At 40.4% G+C, this 23073-nt stretch overlaps 1 protein-coding gene across 5 annotated transcripts in view; it reads left to right on the plus strand.

Moving 5' to 3' along the window:
* The window catches only part of sec16b (SEC16 homolog B, endoplasmic reticulum export factor), a 61662-nt gene that overhangs the window by 32551 nt on the left and 6038 nt on the right, over nt 1-23073 (plus strand). For 3 of the 5 annotated variants that reach the window (XM_079675530.1, XM_079675528.1, XM_079675529.1), the window contains 15 exons: nt 1241-1338; nt 3522-3603; nt 4039-4156; nt 4239-4350; nt 5203-5308; nt 5796-5933; nt 6013-6126; nt 11513-11579; nt 11667-11844; nt 11961-12112; nt 12192-12220; nt 13371-13472; nt 13561-13644; nt 13729-13858; nt 14157-14324. In XM_079675530.1, the coding sequence (XP_079531656.1) occupies nt 1241-1338; nt 3522-3603; nt 4039-4156; nt 4239-4350; nt 5203-5308; nt 5796-5933; nt 6013-6126; nt 11513-11579; nt 11667-11844; nt 11961-12112; nt 12192-12220; nt 13371-13472; nt 13561-13644; nt 13729-13858; nt 14157-14185 (1539 nt within the window). In that variant the 3' untranslated portion in view covers nt 14186-14324. Of the gene's footprint in view, nt 1-1240; nt 1339-3521; nt 3604-4038; nt 4157-4238; nt 4351-5202; nt 5309-5795; nt 5934-6012; nt 6127-11512; nt 11580-11666; nt 11845-11960; nt 12113-12191; nt 12221-13370; nt 13473-13560; nt 13645-13728; nt 13859-14156; nt 14325-23073 lie in introns of those variants that run through there. The other 2 variants (XM_079675531.1, XR_013807216.1) reach the window with 2 other exon arrangements.

Consider the following 23073-nt stretch of genomic DNA (forward strand, 5'->3'; position numbering starts at 1 on the left):
AACATTTGCAATTATTCGTAACTGATATTGTATTTCTGATATGAGTATATAATATTCTCACTTTCGTTGAAACATTTAATAAAATACACAGCTTAACCTGTTAAGCCCCAAGCCTGTTTTTCAGGCCTCAGGCTCGAAAATGACATGCCCAGAACAAATGACTATATCTTCCCTTCTAAAAGGGGTAAATTAATAATCTTTTTTCTCAAAGCAATGATAAACCTGTGAGTTGGATGTAGAAAAGTCAGAATCAATATAGAATTGTTTCATTTTTAAGTAAATTCAGATTGAACATAAGTAAAACATTTTAAATGATAGTGTCCGTCCAAAAAAAAAACATTACTTAGTGAAAACCACCCTTGAATTATGGGATAGTAGACTAAAAGCTTTAGCAATCCAAACTATAACATATAATAAGTACCCTGTATCAAGATTGATGCAAAACAAGTGACATTTGATTTGACCTTTTTAGAGAGATTTAGCAAAAAAGCCAAACATTTCATTTGGGTGTATTTGCCGTGTCTCTGGAACCCATTGGTAGATTTTGGTGATTGACACCTCTTTTGAACCGTTTGGGCCAATATAATCGATGGGGAGGTTCCACATACACGTTACCATTGAGGAGTGAGAGTTACGTGCATCAAGACGAAAGCTATGTTATGCTCTGAAAACTGAAAACTGGAACCTAGGCTCAAACTGGTAAATATGAAGATGGATTATCAGTAATCATTTCAAAGTGACACAGACACATTGGATTAACCATTGGATTAACCTTTAGCAGCGTTTTTATCATTTTAATGCCATCGAAGACAACTTTTGATCAGAACAACAGCTAATCTCTCCGTGTTTCCTCCCTGACACTATGTGTTGTGATGTCTGTTTTCGCTTCCCCAGTCGCGAGTTCAGATCGCGATATTAGTATCAGTGATGATACTAATATTTCTGGAATCTGTGGAATCTCAGCTTGCTAATCGATATGTTGTTTGTGTAGATACGATAAGTAATAAGGCTATTTAAGCCGTGAGTTTGGTGCTACAGTAAGTGCGATAGCATTTTTTCGCTCAGGGCTCATTTAGATGCTTCCTGTGAGACATGTGTTTTGTTTCGGTAAAAATGGTTTGTATCATCAGTTAGCTGAGTTTCTTCCCGTTAAGTGAGTATGGAACATTAATAGTTTCATAAATGTTAAGAAGCCCTGTTTAAGGTTCAAGTATTTAATTATTGTCCCATGTGTTTCCAGGAGGCCTTGGAGTCAGCTATGGGCACCGGCCTGTGGGGACACGCTCTGTTTCTGGCCAGCAAAATGGACAGCAGGTCCTACACCATGGTGCTGAACAGGTGAGGAGAGTCATCTGAGACATGACCGCTAAAGAAGGATACTGTCCACCTCCTTACACGAGCGTCAATTAGTGAAGAAATGCTCCCTCTCACTACATTTAGATCTGCTTTACACTCAGTCCCAGCTACACTATTTCTGTCACTTGTTTATCCTCAGCTTCCTGTGTCTGTGTTAGCAAAGCTGAATAAATCACTTTAGCCGAAAACAGATACTGTAATAATGCGTGTCAATTTGGTTCATTGTTGCATAGGTTAAATAAAAAAACGTTTCAATTGGTATCACACAATATATTTGTTATAATAAATATGGTAATGGCCTGCTGTCTTCCAATCAATACCTGTAACAACGTTGGTGATCCCCTGACTTTGCATAGTCTCACCATTTTGTAAAAATAAAAGAATCTTGGTTTATGACCAAATTCTGAAAATGGTAAACATTACACTTGCTAGCATGTTAGCATTTTGACGATAGCAATAACCCCAAAGTTCCAAATTCCTTTGTGGAACTCAACATCTAAAAAAAAATTTTTTTATGGGAGCTCGCCTCCATTGGACTCCTTTGTTTACTTCCAGAACATAGTGACATCACTATGTATGTAATAATTGTGCTTCTATTGGCTAGCGCTCCAACACATTGCACTTGATAGGCTAAGGGGCGGGACATCTATTAGTGATTGACCAATCACAAAAGAGCCGGCCAGCTAACCAATCAGAGCAGACTGGGCTCTGGTTTCAGACAGAGGGTGAAAAGAGGTTCTCCAGCACAGGCTTTATTAGAAAAATGAAGAGCTTTTTGAACATTAAAGCATGGAGACATGTCCCAGTAGAGACCCCTTTAATAGAAACTCTACCAATGAAGCAATAATAATGTATTATTTTTGTGGGATCACAATATTTATGTCTGCCTTGTTTTTCAGAGTTCATCTCTGCCTGTTATTTATACTTTACAGAGGGGTAGGGCAGTACATAACACCCATAAACACCTTCCTGCAGATTGTAAATCCTCTTGCTTGACGGCCAATAAGATCATGGGAACTCCTGGGGGGGGGGCTGACTGTCTGTTCACTTCTGTCCCTATAAACTCTCTCTCATGTAACACAATCCATTTTACAGACTATTTTGGCAGCAGCCCTTTCTCTCTCAGCAGCACATATCATGAGAGTAATGTTGGGGGGGCAGGGTGGTTTAATAATAATCAGCATGGTGTATCCCTTTATATATGCTCTTTATCTGTGATGGCTATTGTTTAAGTATGGAAGGGTGAAGAAACTGAAGTTAAAATGTTTTTTTCCTTTCTTCTCTGAGGCCAAAAGAAAACTTTGTGAATGTGCTGGACTGTAGCTGTTATTGACATGCATGCATCCTCAAAATACCTACACACAATGGACACTGTTTATGGGGCCAATTGAGATTTATCACAAATCTCAGCCGTTAATGAGCATGTGTCTCTGTATGAACATGTTGGATGGTCTGTCTTCTGACCAGTGTTTATATTCTTATTTACTGTATAAGGCTGTTTTTGGAGTGATTCTTTCTTACCTAGGGAACCCCACCTTACCAAAAAGGACAGGAGGTTATTGTCCTCCCTCCCAGGACTCATTCCTACTAAAACAACATCTGCACGGGGAAAAGGCATTTGAGTACGCAGCTCACACAGCCTAGAATCAGTTTAATCTTTGGGAGGTGGATGCAATTAAAGTGATTCTAATCTAATAAGAAGCAGGCACATCAGAATCAGAAGTCCTTAATTCGTCCCACGCCTGGGAAATTAACAATATTACAGCAAAGGGACAGTTACAAGGCAAAAAAGAAATAATTCAATAGAGAGGCAAGCACACGTTAATAAAGAAAATCAAATAAGAATACATCCATGGAACAGAAATAAGTAGCAGCATTCTAAAAAGTAAGTTAACAAACATATAAAGTACAGCAGGTGATAACTTTAATAGTGTAACAAAAATAGTGTACATCTGACTAATGTTGAAAAATGTGTTATAATTCGGTCATTTGTTTCTGTTAAGTGCTATATTTTAGTCATTAAATATGAAATGCTGTCATTGCTGCTGCTGCTGCTGCTGCTGCTCTTGGAAACAACACTTTTGAAAAGTTTGAAATGTTACATTTCAATGTTTTTTTTCCTGTATAATTAAAGGTGAAATAAAGTATCTCTGCTCTTCCGGCAGGTTCACAGGCCAGCTGACGGCCAGCGACCCCCTGCAGACCCTCTTCCACCTGCTGACTGGGAGGGTCCCGGCCGCTACCCTGGTAACACACACAGCATGAACTCTACCCCCATCCCAGCGTTCACTTCTGTTATTATATGACTTAGAAACGTCGGTCTGTAACTATTGTGTCTTCTTGGCAAGATACATTTATAAATTGATTAAAGATTTGGTTAACTTTGAGAAAGAGACAAAAACTTCTGAGATCAATGTGTTTTACTTTCGAGATATAACCAACATTAGCCCTTTCCTTAAACTTATAAAGGCACCGATCTTACATGCATTGGTATTTCCTGTTATTTACTGCTTAGTCAGTGTATCACTTAATTTCTCAGATATTAAATAAAGGTTATTTACCTGTGCGCTTTCACTATCTGCAGCTGGTATTTCATCAGGTTCTTGAATTTCTTAGAATTTAAGCCAATACGATAGATATTATCAGCCAATAAGAGTGGTGATACTGATGCTCTGCGTGCAGTGCTGTGGAAATGAGAAATGGGGGGACTGGAGGCCCCACCTGGCTGTCCTGCTGTCCAATGACACGGGAGATCCTGCCGTTCAGCAGAAGGCCATCGTCACTATGGGAGACACCCTCAGTACGTACAGATACGCTGACTGATATAAATGTTTCTACTCAGGTATATGAGCTGGCTGTTCTGTGTTTCACTCCCCCTGCAGCCTCCAACGGCCTGACACATGCGGCTCATGTGTGCTACCTGACTGCCGGGGTCTCCTTCGGGGCCTTCCCTCAGAAGGCAGAGAGGCTGGTGTTGCTAGGCAGCAGCCACAGGTGAGAAGGCCTTCATGCTATTCATCAGTCAGCCATGTAGTCATATTGCAATTTCTATAAAATGAAGGCAATACCAACGAAGCAAGACAGGTAGATGTCATATAATCTTCTTAAATAGTGTTAGAGTCTTTGTGGATACTACATTATGACTTTTAGTGTGACATACTAAACTATATCATTTTTTATTATATTTTGATGACAAAGAAGACGATACAAATGTTAATGCCTAATGCCATTTTTGTTAGACTTTCTTTAGTATTACTTTTTAATAATAATATTAATTTTAATACACATCATTCTTTTTAATGTATGTTTAATGATATATTTAATTGCATACAATACTATGATTGTTTTATGGATAACTATATTATGACTTATTGTAACATCCTATTCTACGATTTTCTTAGAATGTTACATTGCATAATATACAATGACATATTATACAGGTTTTTATTGCATAATATAGGTTGATCTTTTCAACTGATCACTGTTTTATGACATTTTTATGAATATGGCAAATATATCACTTTTTATGATGTTTTCTTTGCATAATAAACTGAAATGTTGTCAATGGAATCATATACGATGACATCCTTTATTTAAAATATAAGATACTATTCTGTAATGTTTTTGATGATATATTTTTCTGCTGAATAATATGCTACGGCATTTTTTATGGAATACTATACAATGACATGTTTCGGGATATATGTTTATGGCTCACTATGTTATGACATTCTTAAGGCTTACTTTACTATGACATTTTATAGGAAATGTTTAATGGCTTACTGTTAGTGTCTCCTGATATGATCTTACTTATATTTGTGTCCTGTCTCCTCTGCTCACCTTCAGGCAGTCCTTTGAACACTTTGCCACCGACCTGGCCATCCAGTGCACTGAACTGTACGAGTACTGCCAGACCCTGGGGGGCAAAGGCCTCTCAATACCATCCTTTCAGGTAGCTCCTACTCACAACACACTGAGAAAAATGAAACGTTATTGTATTTTGTCAACAGATAAAACATGCAGTAATTGTATAAGGTTAGTTGAAAGCAATAATATTACGTTTAAAGAGGACCTATCATGCAAAATGCATGGTCAGCTGCAGCGCATGCAAAGACAGGGTGGAGGAGAGCAAAATAGAGCAAAATGAGGCATGGCTAAAATGCATGATCTGTTTGGTATTTAAAAAAAAAAAAAAACATAAATATACCTTATATAGGTATGGCCCTACAATATATTATTCAAAAATAGCATGATCGGTCTCCTTTAAATAAATTATTATTTTATTGCTTTCAGCTAACCTAATACAGTTATGTGACATTTGTTGACATAATACATTTAATAAAGGGGTCCCTGTTTCAGTTTGTTCAGTGCACTTCTCACTGCTTTCTATAGAAAGTACCTATAAATAGTATATTCTCTCTTATCATTGTGTTTGATAGGTCTATAAGTTCCTGTATGCGGCCCGCCTGCTGGACTGCGGGCTCTCCTCTCAGGCCTTCCATTACTGTGAGGTGGTGGGCCGTGCCTTGCTCAGGCAGCGGGTGTCTTACTCTGTGCTGACTGGGGAAGTTATTAAGGTATTCACACATACTCTTATAAACAACCCTATTCAATTCTAAACAGATGTACTATCAGTATGTGTCCTCTGTCCTACAGCTGTCCGACAGGCTGAGGCACTCTGAGGGACACTTCAACGACACAGGGGTCAGCAGGGCGGGGCAGGAACCTGATTGGCTCCAACTGCTCCGTGCTCGCCACAGCAGTTTACAGGTGGGCCTCTTCAAAGCTTTCATTTCAGAAAATCATGTATTCGTAAGGAATAGGAATCAATTTTGGCTGTGAGGAATTAGGGGAATGTTAACCGGCTGGCCAATATGAGTTGGACTGCCCTCAGATTATTTGTATTTTTTAAATTCTTTAATGTAGCCGTACATTTATGGCAAACTTGTATGGAGCTATTTCAGGGTCATAAGTTTTGATCATTCAAAAAAATACAATTTATTTGAAAGTTCAAGTTTTTATCCTGAACTTTGAAAAATACAATGATGTATTCAAAATAAAAATAAGTATTTGAAATCATTTTTCAGGTTGAATATTATTTTGATTCATTTCAGCAATTTTTTTGAATAAAATATTTATTTTCAGATTTCACTTTTATACATATTTTGATATTTGAATCCTTATTTTTTTCAGTTAAATTTTTATCGTTTTCAGATTCAAAACAATTATTTTTTCAGTTTCAAATCTTGTTTTTTCAGGTTTCACATTGCTTTTCACCTTGAGATCGTTTTTCGCTTTCAGATCTTTTTTTTTCGCTTTCAGGTCTTTTTTTTTCGCTTTCAAATTTTTGACTCTGATGTTGCTTGGGGGGGGCGGGGCTTAGCAAAGAGTAGTTTGGCATCCTGAGTGACAGGCCTCCCTCTGTCATGTTGCCTTCATGGATGTTAGGTAGCGCGAGAAATATAACTCAATACTTTCTATACACGATACTCCCGTGATGGGTAGGAAATAAAACTGATACCAGCGTCAAAGTTCCGTTAAGCATCGTCGTTGGCAACAATCAAGGTATAAGCGCAATAAACTGTGCTAGAATGTGAAATTACGTATCCGCAACGAGCCAGCAGGTTGTTCTGGTGGACCTGACGCCATCCCCCGCTGTCTCACGGAGAGATACCGCAGGTCCTTCCTTCCTGCAGCGGTCAGACTATACAACCAGCACAGCCCCGAGACCTAGGCCCTTTCTCATTTCTCTAACTCCCCTCCTCGACTCCTATCCTCGAGACTTAGTCCCGCCCACAGAATATGTGAGCGGAGGAGCCGAGGAGGAGAACCGAGGAGAGAGGAGGGGAAGCAGCAGGCGGTTAGAGAAATGAGAACTTCTCTCCTCTGAGCGGTAATTTTAAAGAGACGTTCATTAATGATGACAGGAGGCACAGCAGCCCTCTGTCTCATGGACAGATGTGTTCATGACGACTTATATATTTACTTTGATTCAATCACAGTGCGGTATAATGAGACAATAACAGGCTACAGATGCGGACACACACACATATATATATATTTATATAAATATATACAATTTCAGAATCAAACAGAGCACTCTCATAATGACGTAACACTATCAGAGACTGCATATACCCCCCCTCCCTCCCTGGTCGCTACAATGAGGAAAATAAATTACGGGCCAAAAGTTGTATTTACAAGTATTAATTTGTTTGTAGATATCTAATAAACTAAAGCAAATAAAGAGAGTAGGCCTGTTATACTGAGTGATATATATTTTACACACTGCTCTGCTTTCTGCACGGACCTCACAGCTGTTCTCACTGTAAAAATCGCGTCGCGATGAGAGCAGTTAATACAATAATATCCAGGGGATGCATGCAGAGCTGTCATTGGCTGAGATAAGTCCGGCCGTGCGTCACGACTCTTTGAAACATCCCTGTTCCCGGAAATGCATCCACTAAGGAGCCGTGGAGGACCCATCAGTGTATCCTCGGTTATAGCTCCTCCAGAGAGCCTCCTCGACGCTCGATCCTCGGTCCTCGAAGTGCATTTAGAGAAATTAGATGTCCTTCAACATGGCGCGCTGAAATTCATTTCCGGGTCACTACCGGAGGACCGAGGAGTCGAGGAGTCGAGGTGGGGGATTTGATTAAATGAGAAAGGGCCCTAGGGTGACCAGATGTCCCGCTTTGCGCGGGACTGCACAGCATTTTCACGACTTTTGGTGCGTCCCGCAAATTGAGACGATGTCCCGCATATTTCATTTTGATAGGCTAAAACGTTTTTCTAAAATCAGATTTATCCAATGGCTGTTGAGAAAGCAGGGAAGGCTATCATCACGGGGGTGTGTTTGCTGTCAATCAAACTGTAACACACGGTGGGTGCTGGGCAAGTGTTAACCAATGAGAGTAACTCACTCACACACACCCCCCGCGGCCCCGCCAAACAACAACAACAACGAAAGTCAGTCAATAACGCAGGCGACGCAGCAGGTTATGGAAAATGGAGGAAACTGAAACTACAGCTTAGAAGAAAAGAAGATGCACATACAACAAAGACTGGGAAGACACTTACCCGTGGGTGAAGCCAGTGTAGGGCGACTCTCAGAGAGAGTTTTTTGCAATCTTTGCAATAGTAATTTTTCAACTTCACATGGCGGTGAATACGACGTCAAAAGACACCGAGAATGCAATTCTCACAAGAAACGTGTCGCTCAAAAAGAGACATCCCACTCTATGGAGACATTCCTACTCAAACCAAAAAATGATGGCCACTCGGACAAGGTAACAGCAGCAGAAATAACCAGTGTCACCACAGTGACTGTGGTAACAAGCTAGCGCCGACCATTTTTCCAGACTCTGATATAGTAAAGAAAAAGTCATGTGGTCGTACAAAAGCAGCGTCCATAATAACAGATGTGCTTGCCCCTGCCTCTGTGGAGAGTTGTTTGACAGAGTTAAAGACACCAGTGGTTCTAGGTGACAAAATAGCCCACACACTGTGGGGGGGGCCACCTGTTGTTGCTGTGATGGACACAACAGAAAGCTATTTTATGTTATGTATTATTATGTTTTTGTGATGCACTTCTAAACACTTGAAGTGAATAATACCTGCTGCCTTGGTTAGCCTTAGTTTACTTGTCTTTATTAAGATACTAAATTGTTACTGCATTTTGACTTCACTTTCTGTCATCTGTCATTGTTTATTGGATTTTCCCAGGGGGGGTTGCTGCTGTTGAGAGGGTGTCCCACATTGTCCCACACAAACATACTCCTTGTCCCACATTTGGTTTGTTGGGACCTGGTCACCCTACCGAGACCCCGCACAAAACAACTCAGACTATAACACCTCTTGTTGATAAATACCAACTATGTGCAATATTTGCAATATGTGCAATATATATATGCCGTTAAAAACTGTGCTGCTAAATCCGCAGAACGGTTACAGGCTGTGTATTATGTAAAATGTGTAACTTTAAAAATATATATAATTTCTTTTTTTAATCTTTAATACTTTTTTCATGCATGCTTTAGGTAGCATTAAGCTGTCTTTGGCTCTTCTCTGCTGTAACAATGTAAATGTATCCCCTGTGGGACTAATAAAGGTAATCTGAGTCTGATCGCAAAAACCAAGCCAATACTATGCTGCGTTCATGGAGCTACGTGGAAGTGGGGAAGGACAATGCTTAATTGCGGATACGTAATTTCACATTCTAGCACAGTTTATTGCTCTTATACCTTGATTGTTGCCAATTACGATGCTCAACAGCTTGCTTAACGGAACTCTGACGCTGTTATCAGTTTACCACCAATCACGGGAGTATTGTGTATAGAAAGTATTGAGTTGTATTTCTCGCGCTACCTAACATCCTTGAAGGCAACATGACAGAGGGAGGCCTGCCACTCAGGATGCCAAACTACTCTTTGCTAAGCCCCACACCCCCACGCAACATCAGGGCCAAAAGTCTGAAACCGAAAAAAAAAGATCTGAAAGTGAAAAACGATCTGAAGGTGAAAAGCAATGTGAAACCTGAAAAAACAAGATTTGAAACTGAAAAAATAATTGTTTGGAATCTGAAAACAAAAAATCTGCAACTGAAAAAAACAAGGATTCAAATATCAAAATATGTATAAAAGTGAAATCTGAAAATAAATATTTTATTCAAAAAAATTGCTGAACTGAATCAAAATAATATTCAACCTGCAAAATGATTTCAAATACTTATTTTTATTTTGAATACATCATTGTATTTTTCAAAGTTTAGGATAAAAACTTGAACTTTCAAATAAATTGCATTTTTTTGAATGATCAAAACTTATGACCCTGAAATAGCTCCATAAACTTGCACATTGTTCCTGCTAGGGCTGCACGGTTTGGGGAAATAATGTAATTGCGATTTTTCTGACAGATATTGCGATTCGATTTGCAATATTTGTTTTTAAGAGACCCAACGGAAGTTTATTGTAAAATGCGGCCATATCTCCGGCTAGGAAGGTCGTATCAACGTGCTCCTGTCTCTAGCACCCCCGCAGCCCGAGCTACGAGTGAAAGAACTAAACTTACATGAAACTTCCGTTGGGTTGCTTTAAAGTCAAGCTTCAGTTTAAGATTCACCCTGTAATAGATGTAAGACATGTGATGGAGCTTTACTCACCAAACCATCCACCATTTTTTTAAAGTGACTGCCTTTTCCAAATGGCTTCCAGTGGAGCTTTCCTAGATGGTTTGGTGACCATCTAGGAAAGCTCCATTGGAAGCCATTTGGAAAAGGCAGGCACTTTAAAAAAATACTTGGCAGGTGATTGGATCAATCTGTCTATCACCTTCTATCATGGGCCACTTCTGATTGGTTAACAATGGCTGGTACATGTGGAGCGCAGCACTTCTGATTGGTGTGGATGACTGACACACAAGAATACAAAATAAAATAAATAATAATAATAATAATTGCAGGCTTTGCGATTTGATAATTGCATCATTTAAAATCGCGATTTTGATTTAAAATCGATTAATCGTTCAGCCCTAGCTACAAAAGCTACATGTGAATGCTATGTTAGCTGCTGGCTTAGTGTGCTTTCAAACCTAATTAAAAGTTCCCATGTAGCCCTGTCAAACAGGCCTACCTGTTCCAAATGTGGCAATTTAAATGTATCATCAACTGGATGCTATTAAGCACGATTCCCATTTTTCATTTCTTACATTTGTTACAGTATTTATTCATACTGTTAAACTGTCAATGATTGGGTTGGTTAGCAAAAGCAAGATGTTAATATGTTAAAAAAAATATATAATATTAATATATTTCAGTTAGCAATATATTATAAATGTATAACTATATTTTACTTTTTTTTAAGCTTACTGTAAACTAACTTTAAGGTACATCATGTTACAGCTGACTTCATCTATGGTTTTTTTCCTAATAAAAAGTATTTTTTTTCAAATGAGTTTGAGCACAATAAGAAGGTTAAAATGTGGTTAGGTTTCTGTTGGAAAATGGATTTAGCTTTCAAATGCCTTTCTTCTATATATTATTTTAGCATTTTGTTCAAAGCACTGCTGCATCTCATGACATCCTCACAAAGTAGCTCTTGTGTGTCATGTTTACAATACATCTTAAATGTGATTGTCTTCATTTTCTTATTTTACTCAGACAGGGAATTTGGACTACACTGAAACCCACCATCCACCTCCTGGGGGCAGTGCTACGGCCTACACTGGTAAAAAAAATGATTCGGTCATCTCATTAAAATAATCGGTAGCCTGTTATCCCTGAATACTCTAAAGATTCTTCCGGATGTTTACAGAGCCATACTTGGAGGACCTAAACCGTGACATCCAGAGTCCGGAGCCTGAGCTGCTTTACTACGGACGAGATCCAGATCCAGATCCAGATGTGGGTCAGGAACACCTCCAGCATCAGATTGAAGCAGTCACTGCGGACATGAAGGAGTTGTCGTGGGACGGCAGCGGCGCTCAGAACTGGTACGATGAAATGTGCTGACTCATGCCTCACTCATGTCTGTCAGCCACGCAGATACAACTGTGACTGCTCGTGTGATATCCTAACAGACCATAATGTCCCTCCCTGTTCCTTGTAGGCAGCAGGCCAATTCTCCGATGACAGTTTGTGCTCCCCCAGCTTCCACAGTGGCTGCCAGCCAGGCCTTCACTTATCATAACACAGATAGTGCTGAAGTCACATCAGCCTGGCCACATTGTGCTCTGAGTGACCAGCCATCAGCAGAACAGGGTGAGAGTCACTGCTCTGCTCAGATGTTTAATAAGGACTGCGGGGAAAGTGTAATATGTTGATTTCATATCTTCTACAGGGGCTTGGTCATACTCTGGAGCGACCACAGTGAGTCATATTTTATACTAATTAAAAGAAAAGCAAAAAGATGTTCATGTTCTTGGTTTGAACACATTTTGCCATCTTTTTCTGGATTCAAACTTTTTCAGTGAAAGTATTTGCTTGAAGTGTTGATATTTACCAATGTTCTTAGCAGGGTACTTCTGATAAAGAGAGGCTGTTTGAAGAACTTATCCATAGTCAGTGTTATACCTACATTAGATGGGGGTCTGCACACCCATCCTTTGGTGAAATAGACATGAGTTACAGCAGGAAGCTAAGCAATGTACGACTGTGGATAGGGGAAACTCATATTAGCCACCTTAAGGAATCCATGTCTGTTTAAAACGCTTTGTTTATAATAGTTTTAAAGCTTTAAAAAGTATATTTCTATGAGCCCCGGAATATTCTTTCAGTTGTTTCCAGTGAGACAACCGCCGTTGCAGCCGACCGCCTTGAGAGAAGGTGCTGCACCCTCCCTCTTTTTCTGATCATTCAGCTGTTTTTGTGGGTTCCCTCTGAGCTAGTGGAGTTTAAAACATTTACAATATTCAAAGAGTTGACATTGCTGAAGAAAATGGAGATGTTTGTATTTGGCCGTATCCGTCTATCCTGATCGTAATTTCTGACCGAAACTATCAAAATGACAAAGACAGAAATCGTGAAAAAAACGACTTCAAATCAATATATAGTCCCACAAATAGATAATTAAAAGCAAAGGGGTGATGTTTGTCTCTCAACAGCGGCGATACGGTGTCAAGATATCGTTGTCATACAAAACATTAAATTAAACTTTAATTAAACACTGGGATGAGGCTCTTTTCTGAAAACTGATACGTGGACCAAGGCCTTGTCTTGCTTTCGGAAGCCTTTTTCTGACGGGAAATCTGCTATAAAACCACCATCCTCCTTTGACAAAAACAGCCCCTTTGAGCTTGTAGAGCATGACTTGGTAAATGTTGCTGGTCAGCCGTAGCCTTGACTTGCTATTTTCTTTGTCTTATTGCGCACTGGTAGAGGTTTCAGATTCACTAAAGTCACACAATACTGACCAACATTTCCACATTAAACACTACAAACTACCTCTTTAAGCAATGCATTGGGAAATGTTTCATACAAGTCACAGACAGTGTGTTGTCTGTCCATACTTTCCTTTAAGATGGGGGTTCAGATGCAGGAAGACCACTTCAGTCCTCAGGGGCAGCAGAGCACCCCCCAGAGTTCTGAGGCCTTCGAGCAGAACAGCGAGCCCCCTAAACAGGTACCTGTTACACCACAGGGGACACAGTGCCGTTTGTTTGGCTGGGGTCTCATTATCTCTCTTTCCTCGTTTCATTCTGAACACCAAGGCCGGATGGTTCAGTGGTTGGTTCAAATCCAAACCTAAAGACGTTCCAGAGGAGAGAACAGAGCAGAGAAGCACAGCTCAGACGGTAAGAATCAAGTTAATTATAAACATTATTCTATTCATTTTCACTTTTCTAATGTCAGATATATATTGTTGTATCTCTCTTAAGGATTTCCCCTCGACGTTTGGCTTCTGTCCCTCCCCTCCGCCTGCCATTGCACCTCCTGCCATTGCACCTCCTGCCATGTTTCCTTCCCAGCCTTCTTCTGCTGGGATCAACCCCTTTTCAAGGAAAGCAGGTGAATAGGAACTGATTTTAACTGCTCACTGTTTTAAACTATGCGTTTGATTTAGATTTTTTCCAACCATTCAAAAAATTGCTGTTATTAACTTTGCAAAGGAGCTGTGTTTCTTCTGTCTCGCTGTCATAAACACAGTCGTTGACCAGCGTGTCCGATTTCACATTTGGCTAAAACACAGCTGTGAAATGCAGCGTACGACTTCCGGATGAGCGGCCATGCTGGTAGCAGACTAACTTAACAGCTCTCCCCCAATTAATATCTAAAGCCTTGTAACTTGGCTCTTACGTGTTTTCAGTTTATTCAAATTATAGTGGGGGACCTTAAGATGCCTAAAGGACAGCTGAAGAAACCAAACCACGATAAAGTTCCCGGTAAGCATGCCGTGAACAACAAGCCCCTCTTCGAAGAGAGCGGAGCTAGCGAGAGAGCTAGCGAGAGAGCTAGCTTTAGCCAGCGAGACACCGAAGGGCAACGTGAGGAGGGAAACATGGTGAACCTGCACGTGATTCTTCGAGAATTGATAGAGTTTCGACAAGAAAACGGCGAGCGGCTGCGGGACATCAGGGAAGATATAAATAAGACAAACAATAGAATTGATGAAGCTGAAGAGAGAATTGCAGAAGCAGAAGGGAGATTAGAAAGTGTGGAGGGCGAGGTGTCGGAGTTGCTGAAGCTACAGACACACATGGAAGCCAGGCTAACGGACCACGAGGGCCGATCCAGAAGAGAAAATATTAGGATACACGGTGTCTGTGAAGGGGCTGAAGAAAACTCACCCTCAGTGATTTCCTTTGTTGAGACGTTACTGAAAGAGAATCTGGAGCTTCCGCCCTCCTCGGACCTAAAGATAGAAAGAGCCCACCGGGCTTTGGGGACTAAACCGCCTGCAGACGCGCCGCCGAGATCGATAGTGGTCAAATTTGCGAGCCACCGAACCAAGGAGGAGATAATTCAAACGGCATGGCAGAAACGTTGTTTTGTCTACAAAGAGAGAAAAGTTAACCTGGATCATGACTACTCCCCAGAGGTGCTAAAAAAACGCAAAGAATATATGGAGACAAAACGGGTGCTGCGGGAGGAAAAAATACGATTTCAGACCCCATTCCCAGCCAAGCTGAGAGTCTTTTTCCAAGACGGGACCCGAATCTACGGCTCGACAGAGGAGGCAACCAAGGATATGGCTGCAAAGGGCTTGCGGGTAAAGGTGTTCAAGCCCCCGGAGACGTGGGTGGAGAGGATCAAGCGGCTGAGCTGGAGCACAGTTTCGGAGAGAGAGACGGAGACACCCGCTGCGTGCACAGGATTCAAGGAGAAGCTGGAGATTTTTAGGAGATCAGAAAGACTTTATCGAACATTAGGCACAGATTGTGAGTTATATTACCTCACGGAATGGCATGGGGACTGAATGTCGTTAAGTCGTTTTTCAATATTTCCTAAAATAATGGACTTGCTAAATACGAATGAATCGACCAGCATCTTTTTTTCTTTATCTCTCCTCTTATACTCTGTATTCTACAGTGGCATTTAAGTTGTTTTGTTAAGCTTGTAATATTGGGGGGTGTAACTGCAATGCATTGCCGCTTACATCCACATACAGAGGGCCCTCTACCCCTAGTGGGAGAGGAAGTTTATCCCTCTGAGCCTTCGAAACACCACGGCTCCAACAGGGTCACAGATAGGACCCCAGTTCAGGGAGTCAGCTTTGTGTTATTGTTTTCAATGTTGTATTCTATGTATCAAAGTGTGTGTTCAGTTAAGGGATTTGTTATGTGTGTGTGTAGCAATAGGGGTAGGGTAACCTTTGAGATGTCAGAAGTATTGCAACAATTCCAGGTCTGAATAAAGTAGTATCATACAATGTCAATGGCCTTCTCAATCCGATCAAAAGGAGTAAGATCTTGGGTAAAATTAAAAGGGAGAATGCAGGTGTTTTTTTTCTTCAAGAAACACACCTGTCAGAACCAGACCATGCTAAACTTAAGAGAAGGGGTTTTAATCAGGTCTTCTCAGCCTCATATAAATCTGGACCTAGAAGGGGGGTGTCGGTAATGATAGCAGATAAGTTTAATTTTGAAGTGCAGTTTGAAATCAAAGATAAGGAGGGGAGGTACATTATGGTGGGGGGAAGATTAGAGGGGATCGAAGTCACCTTTCTGAATGTGTATGCTCCACCTGGAACAAACTGGTCCTTCTTTAGGCACATTTTTTATCTAATGTTAAGTAAAGCCCAGGGCCTCATGATCTCTGGAGGAGATTTTAATGTCAGACTGAACCCCAAGTTGGACTCTTCCCGTGGTTCCAGTTCCCAAAGTAGCTCACTGTGCAGAAAGATCAACAGTTTAATGGAGGATGCAGGTATAATAGATGTGTGGAGAGAGTTCCACCCCTCAGTTAAAGATTTTACCTATTTTTCGTCTCCCCACTCTGCATACTCTCGCATTGACTATTTTCTAATGTTTTACAAAGATGTGTATGTGGTTAAATCATGCAGTATAGGAGTAATGGACATGTCGGATCACTGTCCAGTTCAAATGGAAATAGAATTCAATTTTAAAAGGCGAGTTACATCATGGAGATTAAACTCATCCATACTACGGGAAGATGAAGTAAGAGATGAAAGAGGAAATAGGAAAATATTTGGAAGATAACGATAACGGGGAGGTCTCTCCCATATTCCTTTGGGTTGCATGCAAAGCGGTGCTACGAGGGAAATTAATATCGAAAACAGCTGCAATAAAGAAGAAAAAACAACAGGAACTAATTCATTTAGAAATAAAATTGAAAAGGCTACAAACGGAGCACAAAGCAACATTAGACCCAAATCTTAATAAAGAAATGCAACAGCTAAAAACTCAATTAAACAATATCCTATCACGAGACATAATAAAAAATGTGATGTTTGTAAAACAGAAATATTACGAAGTGGGGGGTAAATCAACCAAATTATTGGCCTATAGATTAAAAAAAATACAAGCTGAGAGAACTATATACAAGATTAGAGATCCCCAGGACAAAGGACTAAAATACGATTTGGATGATATCAGCAGCTGCTTTGATGCATACTACAAAAAGTTGTTCACTCAGTCAGAATTAAACAATGATGACCAAGCGGAGACTCTACTTGCGGGACTGGACCTCCCAACCGTGACAGATAGCCAAAATAAGTCTTTAAAGGCAGCAATTACAGGTGAGAAATTGAGTAGGGCTATTTCTGGGCTCAAAATCCACAAAAGCTCTGGGCCAGATGAATACACAGCTGAATGGTACAAGGCGTTCAAAGAGCCTCTAATTCCAATACTGCTTAGGGCCTTTAATTGGGTGCTCCAGACAGCGGAGACCCCCCCCTCCTGGAGAGAAGCGGTAATAACTGTTATCCCCAAGCAGGGAGGAGATGGGCTAGATCAGGGCTATTCAATTACACATTCAGTTGGGCCAGATTTTATAACTACAAAATTCAGCTGGGCCAGACATTCAGCGAACTGTAAAAAGCGGGTAGTGACACATTTTAAACCAACACATATTACTGCGATGAAAAACATGCAATTTGTATTCATTGTTCATCTAACAAAGGTAGGTCAAAAGTGCATAAAAACACAACAAAGTAGCATTAATTTAACAGAATCTGAAAAAAAGTGCACAGTTGTAGCATTACATTTGTTTGCTTTAGAAGTCAAATATTCAGGTTATTTTTTTTGAACCAGGCACATCACAAAGTACATTTACTGAATACAATAATAGCAGTCTTAATACATGTCCTCACATACAAAAAAAACAGCTAAAGAGCTCCAATGCAACACAAAGAGGTAGTACTGTAGCAATACTATTTTTTCACTTTTCAAGTAATAACAAAAAAATCATACGTTTTGGTCACATTTGACCCAGACACATTACAAAGTGCATTTAAATGAATACAGAAAGGGATACGGGTAACTCTATGAATGAATACTACACTACACGTCTACTATCGTAAACTAGGTGCTTACTATCACCTCATTTGTGATTTGTCATCGCTGACTTTCTCAATGTTTTGAACAAGAGCAGTGATTTTTGGCTCATAGGATGTCAATCCTAAAACATTGGGGAAGAGTGCTGTCAGTCAGGGAGCAGCGAGTGCTACTTTTGATTGAGTTCATGTGTGAAAAGTTTGATTCACATGTGTATGTTGATCCAAAAATACTGAGCACACAGATCGCTACTTTCTGAACGTTAGGGAACTGCGGTTTTTTGACATCACTCCGAAACTTCGCGGGCTCGTTAGTGCGCTGCATGCATAGACTGTAGGGTCCGTGACGTCACCCACAGGATTCTGCAGAGTTGCCGAGAAGCCCTTAGTAGGCGGAGTCTGCCACTAACGGCTCGACAGTGACGTCAGAGTTCAACTCCCGCCTTCTCCAGCCTGCTCCAAATAAGGGCAAAGAGGCGGAGCCGAGGCGGGACCTGCTGCCACTGAGCTGAAAGTTCCAGAGCTAGCTGAAGCTACCAAGCTAAGCTAACATGCTCCCGATCTGCACACTGCCGTGGCATTTTACGTTTCTAAGGTAAGCGGACATGAAACTATTCAGCAAAACTATAAATAATAATCTAAGTTATTGAGTTTTTAGCATAATACTTCAGAATCTTAAAATCCCTTAACGTTTGTATGCAATTGTGCTAAATTCAACACTGGAATCAAGCAAATATTAATGTTTGCATGACATTAGTTATTTATATTTTGATATCACTTAATTATACGTTTAATACATTTAAGTCAAGCTAAGGTACATGTGATGGGAGCTAGTTAGTGCTCTTACCTGTGAGGCCTCCTCCAAACAGCATAATAACCAGACTGTATCATTAAAACTATAAGTACCAGTTCTAGATCATTGACTTCAGACAAACAATTCAAAAGACAACATGTATTTAAAGACCAATCTTTATTTGAATGTGCCTCTTAACCTGATACATTAGTTATACAGTAATAGTATTGACAATCTAAAAAAATTGAGCAACTCAACAGTCAACTTTATGTTTCTTATTGTCTAAAGCATTTGTTATTTTCATTTCCCCCCACTCATATTCAGTGTGGATGGATTGAGACAGCGTGGTGTCCAGAAAGCTGCAGAGACTTCAGGGAGAAACCTCCGTGTGATGGACGTCCTGTCTGTTGGTTTGGAGAGGACTGAGGGTCTTTCCTCTGCGAGGGGGACTGGGGGGAGGGACTGATGGAGGAGCCCATGCTGGGCAAAGCTGATACCAACTGCAAAGGCCTAGTCTGTCACTTTATTTGACTAAATGTGTTTACTTTAATAGTTTTACACCTTCTGTCCATATGTGCTTTTTATTTCAAACATGTTTGATTAAGTTTTGGTTCACATTTCAATAAATTGTATTGGTATTTGCACTCCTTTTGTCCATTATTCTTACTGAAGATTGGCGCCATTTATTTGTGACGTTGCAAACTCTGCGGTACAAGGCACAAGTGATGTGAAGCTCATAAAGTGAGGCAAATAGAAATAATCAGCTGATGGAGTGTAGATGTGGAAATAGGTGCATTCAATCAGCTGACTGTTTTTACAATACAAGTAGTTTCTTAGTGTACTGGTCTTAAAATCTCATAGCATCAGCTTTTAATTTTCCTCTTGGATGTTCTTGACCCTCAGAGAAGGAGAACATGTTGTGTCTTTCAGGCATGTCCTTTCCTTACAAAAATTACAGGAAACATAAAACATATTATTGCAGAACAAGTGTGTTTGTGTGTTTTAGGGGCTGTAGATATAATTATTTTGTAATTGTAATGTTTTTTTTTTCATTTCAACAGAGAGCTACAAAGAAAATCAGATTATGAATGAACTGTATGAAGTTCATCAACATTGAAATATATGTTATCAAAATAATATTTAACTGTTATCAAAACGTAGTGCAACTGTAGAAGCTTGGTCTGTTGTCTCACTGAAAGAATAACTTTTACCACGTTTTTTACAGACAATATTGAGAGATAAATAGTAGCAGTTCTCACTATGTGTTAAATATCTTTGCCTTTAATACATTAAATTAGAAAGCTGACAAAATCATATTACTTGTTAACATCTAAATGTAACTTTTTGCACAGAAAAAACCCTCAACTTCACTGGTGTGTAGGTGATCTAGTACTGTTTAATGGAATGTATATCAGTGTATTAAAGTCAATACTTTCTTGATTCTTTGTATAGTATGAAAAAAAGAGTCTTTGTACCTGAGCTGAAGTTCACTGCTGTGAGGAGTCCAGTTCTGTCTCTCACTCTCTGGTCCAGCCTGTCTGCATCACCTGGACACCTTAAACAAACAGATATATATGTAAAGTACCATGTGTACAAACAATATAACTGATTCTCTTTTGTTGAACATGTTGGATTGTGTATTGTCCGAGTCAGGGTCCTTTTTATTTTACTGTAACTTTGGAAGTTGTGTTACCAATGCTTACTTTTTTACCAATTTGGTAATGCAATTCATAAAAACAACAAGGTTTGGGTTTGTTCTTCAGATGACTGTGATGTTAACGTGTAAGCTCAATAATGAACTCCAGCTCAACCAACCATATTGTAATATCTAAGTAATCATCTTGAAATATGACATTAATAATAATTGTAATATACACACACATCTTGTTGTGAGGTTGATTTCACATACGTTACTTCGACATTAGCTTGTCTACATACTTGAGCATAGCCAATTTAAATTAACCTTAGTGATGCATACAGTTCCTAGCTACATAATAATCATCTCTCTAAGTTACAAGGATGACCTTATTTGATCAACCTCAAACAGAAGCCGTTTTTTGTACAGTATTATCCCACTTAACACTTGTTTATTTCGTTTTAACCTTTATAAATATAGTGTATGATTTTAACTTGGAGGCTACTATTAGTATCGTTAGCACCGATGTAGCTACCACTCGCTTACACGCTAACCCAAGCCGTAAAATTAATTACGTAGCTGATTAAAATCATTAACACATAAATCAGTACTCGAATTTCACTTACCGCAAAACCGCATTTTTGCACCGTCTGTTTCAACCGCAGAGCGAGTCACAATAGTCCGATATATAAGCATGAAGAACAAACAAACACGGCCGGGGGCAAGTTGTGTTCCCTGGATGAGCTGAACAGGCAGATTGCCTGTAGCTTCACGGAGCAGCTAGCAGAGAGACAAGAAGCTAACAGCAGCAGTCACTTCACAGAGCCGTCACTCAATGTGAACACGCCCTAATTTATGAAAATTTTTTTAAGACCTAATATAAATAAAAGGGTCGCGTTAGAAAACAATTCACTCACAGATCCATAATCATGAAAGTGGAATCTAACTATATTCATAATAATATTTATTGCATCCATGGGTAGAAACATGTTTTTTTCTGCTGTAAAGTTGGGCATTTTAACATGGGGGTCTATGGAAATTGCTCCTTTCTGCAGTCAGTCCCTATCGGCCAATATATGAACTGCAGTGTGTGCCACTTCCGTATTGGCGTCCCGGCTCTTCCACAGAGTTTGCCACTTGGCTGCATGTCAATAAGTTCCAGTGTATATTTCCCCTTGTCGATGCAGGGGACCACTTCCTTTGCTCTGGTTGATACGTCCCCCTCTATTGCAACAGTGAAGGGGTCTCTGGCAAAGCCCATCACCTCTGTGGGCAGAGCAAGCCATCCAATCGACCGGCAAAGTTCTCTTTCAACCTCGCAATGAAATCTGTCATCACATCCTTGATTTGTGCCGGAGATGTGATCTGTTTGTGGAGCCTCGGAAAATGCAGTATCCGACCCGTGCTCAAGTCGGTCGCGAAAAGGTCCAGCTTGACTTGGATCTGCTCCACAAGATCAATGACCGTTTTGACTCTTATTACGCTTCAGAGTTGAGAGAGACATGATTTAGAGTTGCTATCATAGGACCACCGTTACTAGCACCACTAGATGCACTTTCAAAAAACGTGCTGCGTTGTGGTTTGGTGGTTTCTATGCAACGCGGAGTGTTGCATTCATGGTCTGTACTAGGGGTTTCACCAACTAATCGACTAGTCGACTAGTCGACTACCTTTACCACTAGTCGGCGCTGTAGGCCCTAGTCGACTAGTCGTGAAAAAAATTGAGGTAAACGAGGTGCTGCAAAATGCTCCAAAACACGTCCGACATTCTTATGTATGGCAGTACTTCAACGAAGATGTAACCAACTCCACAGTGAAGTGTCAGTTGTGTACAGCTGTACTGAAGTACAATACAAATGCATCTGCTATGCGCAACCATCTGAAGATGAGACACCCGCTGCCGACAGCTAGCACTAGCAGTAATGCTAGCACCAGTGAGCAACGGACCGGCGTCAGCGCTGAACAGAGGCAAACGAACAGCAAGAAAACACGGGTCAACAGTGATGCGGATGATGAGCTACGGGATTACTGCCAGCGGACACCGCATATCCCCACAATGGATAATCCACTGGAGTGGTGGGCAGAAAACGTGCACCGCTTCCCCCGCTTTCGAGGAGCTACCTGGCTATTCCAGCCACAAGCACCCCGAGTGAGAGGGTTTTTTCCCTGGCAGGCAACACTGTCACCCGAAAGCGGTCAAGCCTCCTTCCCTTACATGTCGATGCGTTGGTGTTCAAACCAAACCAAAAATATGGAAAGGTGGACGTTATCGTGGAGGACAGCGAATAAAGTGTTGCGCACTGGATTTACGTGGCATTTATGTAAACAAGAGTTTTTTGCTGTCGATTTTGGTGAGTCCAGTTACTGTTTGTTATTTACTCAGCCATGTAACACAAATTAAAATGCAGTGTTTAATGTTACTGTATGAGTTCCAATATAAAATACAGTTGTACACCTCTCTTTGTGTGTCTTTATTATGACGTAACGACTAGTCGACTAGTCGACTACTATTTTGAAAAATGTGTCGACTAGTAAATATTGGTATTTGTGAAACCCCAAGTCTGTACTAGTGTAGGAATTTGGCTACGGCAGGCTGGGCCACTCGGGAGTTGGTTCTGGGCCGCATCTGGCCCGCGGGCCGCCAGTTGAATAGGCCTGGGCTAGATTGTTCAAATTACCGACCTGTGAGCCTCTTGAACCAAGATTACAAGATTTTTGCTTCAATACTAGCTAAAAGACTTAAGAAAATCCTGCCTGAAATCATTCACTTAGACCAGAGAGAGTTTAACTGGAAAAATCTGGTCAGGTACTTTATAACGCCAGTGCAGTCAAGGAAGGGG

The sequence above is a fragment of the Notothenia rossii genome (assembly GCF_949606895.1).
Source record: "Notothenia rossii genome assembly, chromosome: 1".
Lineage (NCBI taxonomy): Eukaryota > Metazoa > Chordata > Actinopteri > Perciformes > Nototheniidae > Notothenia > Notothenia rossii.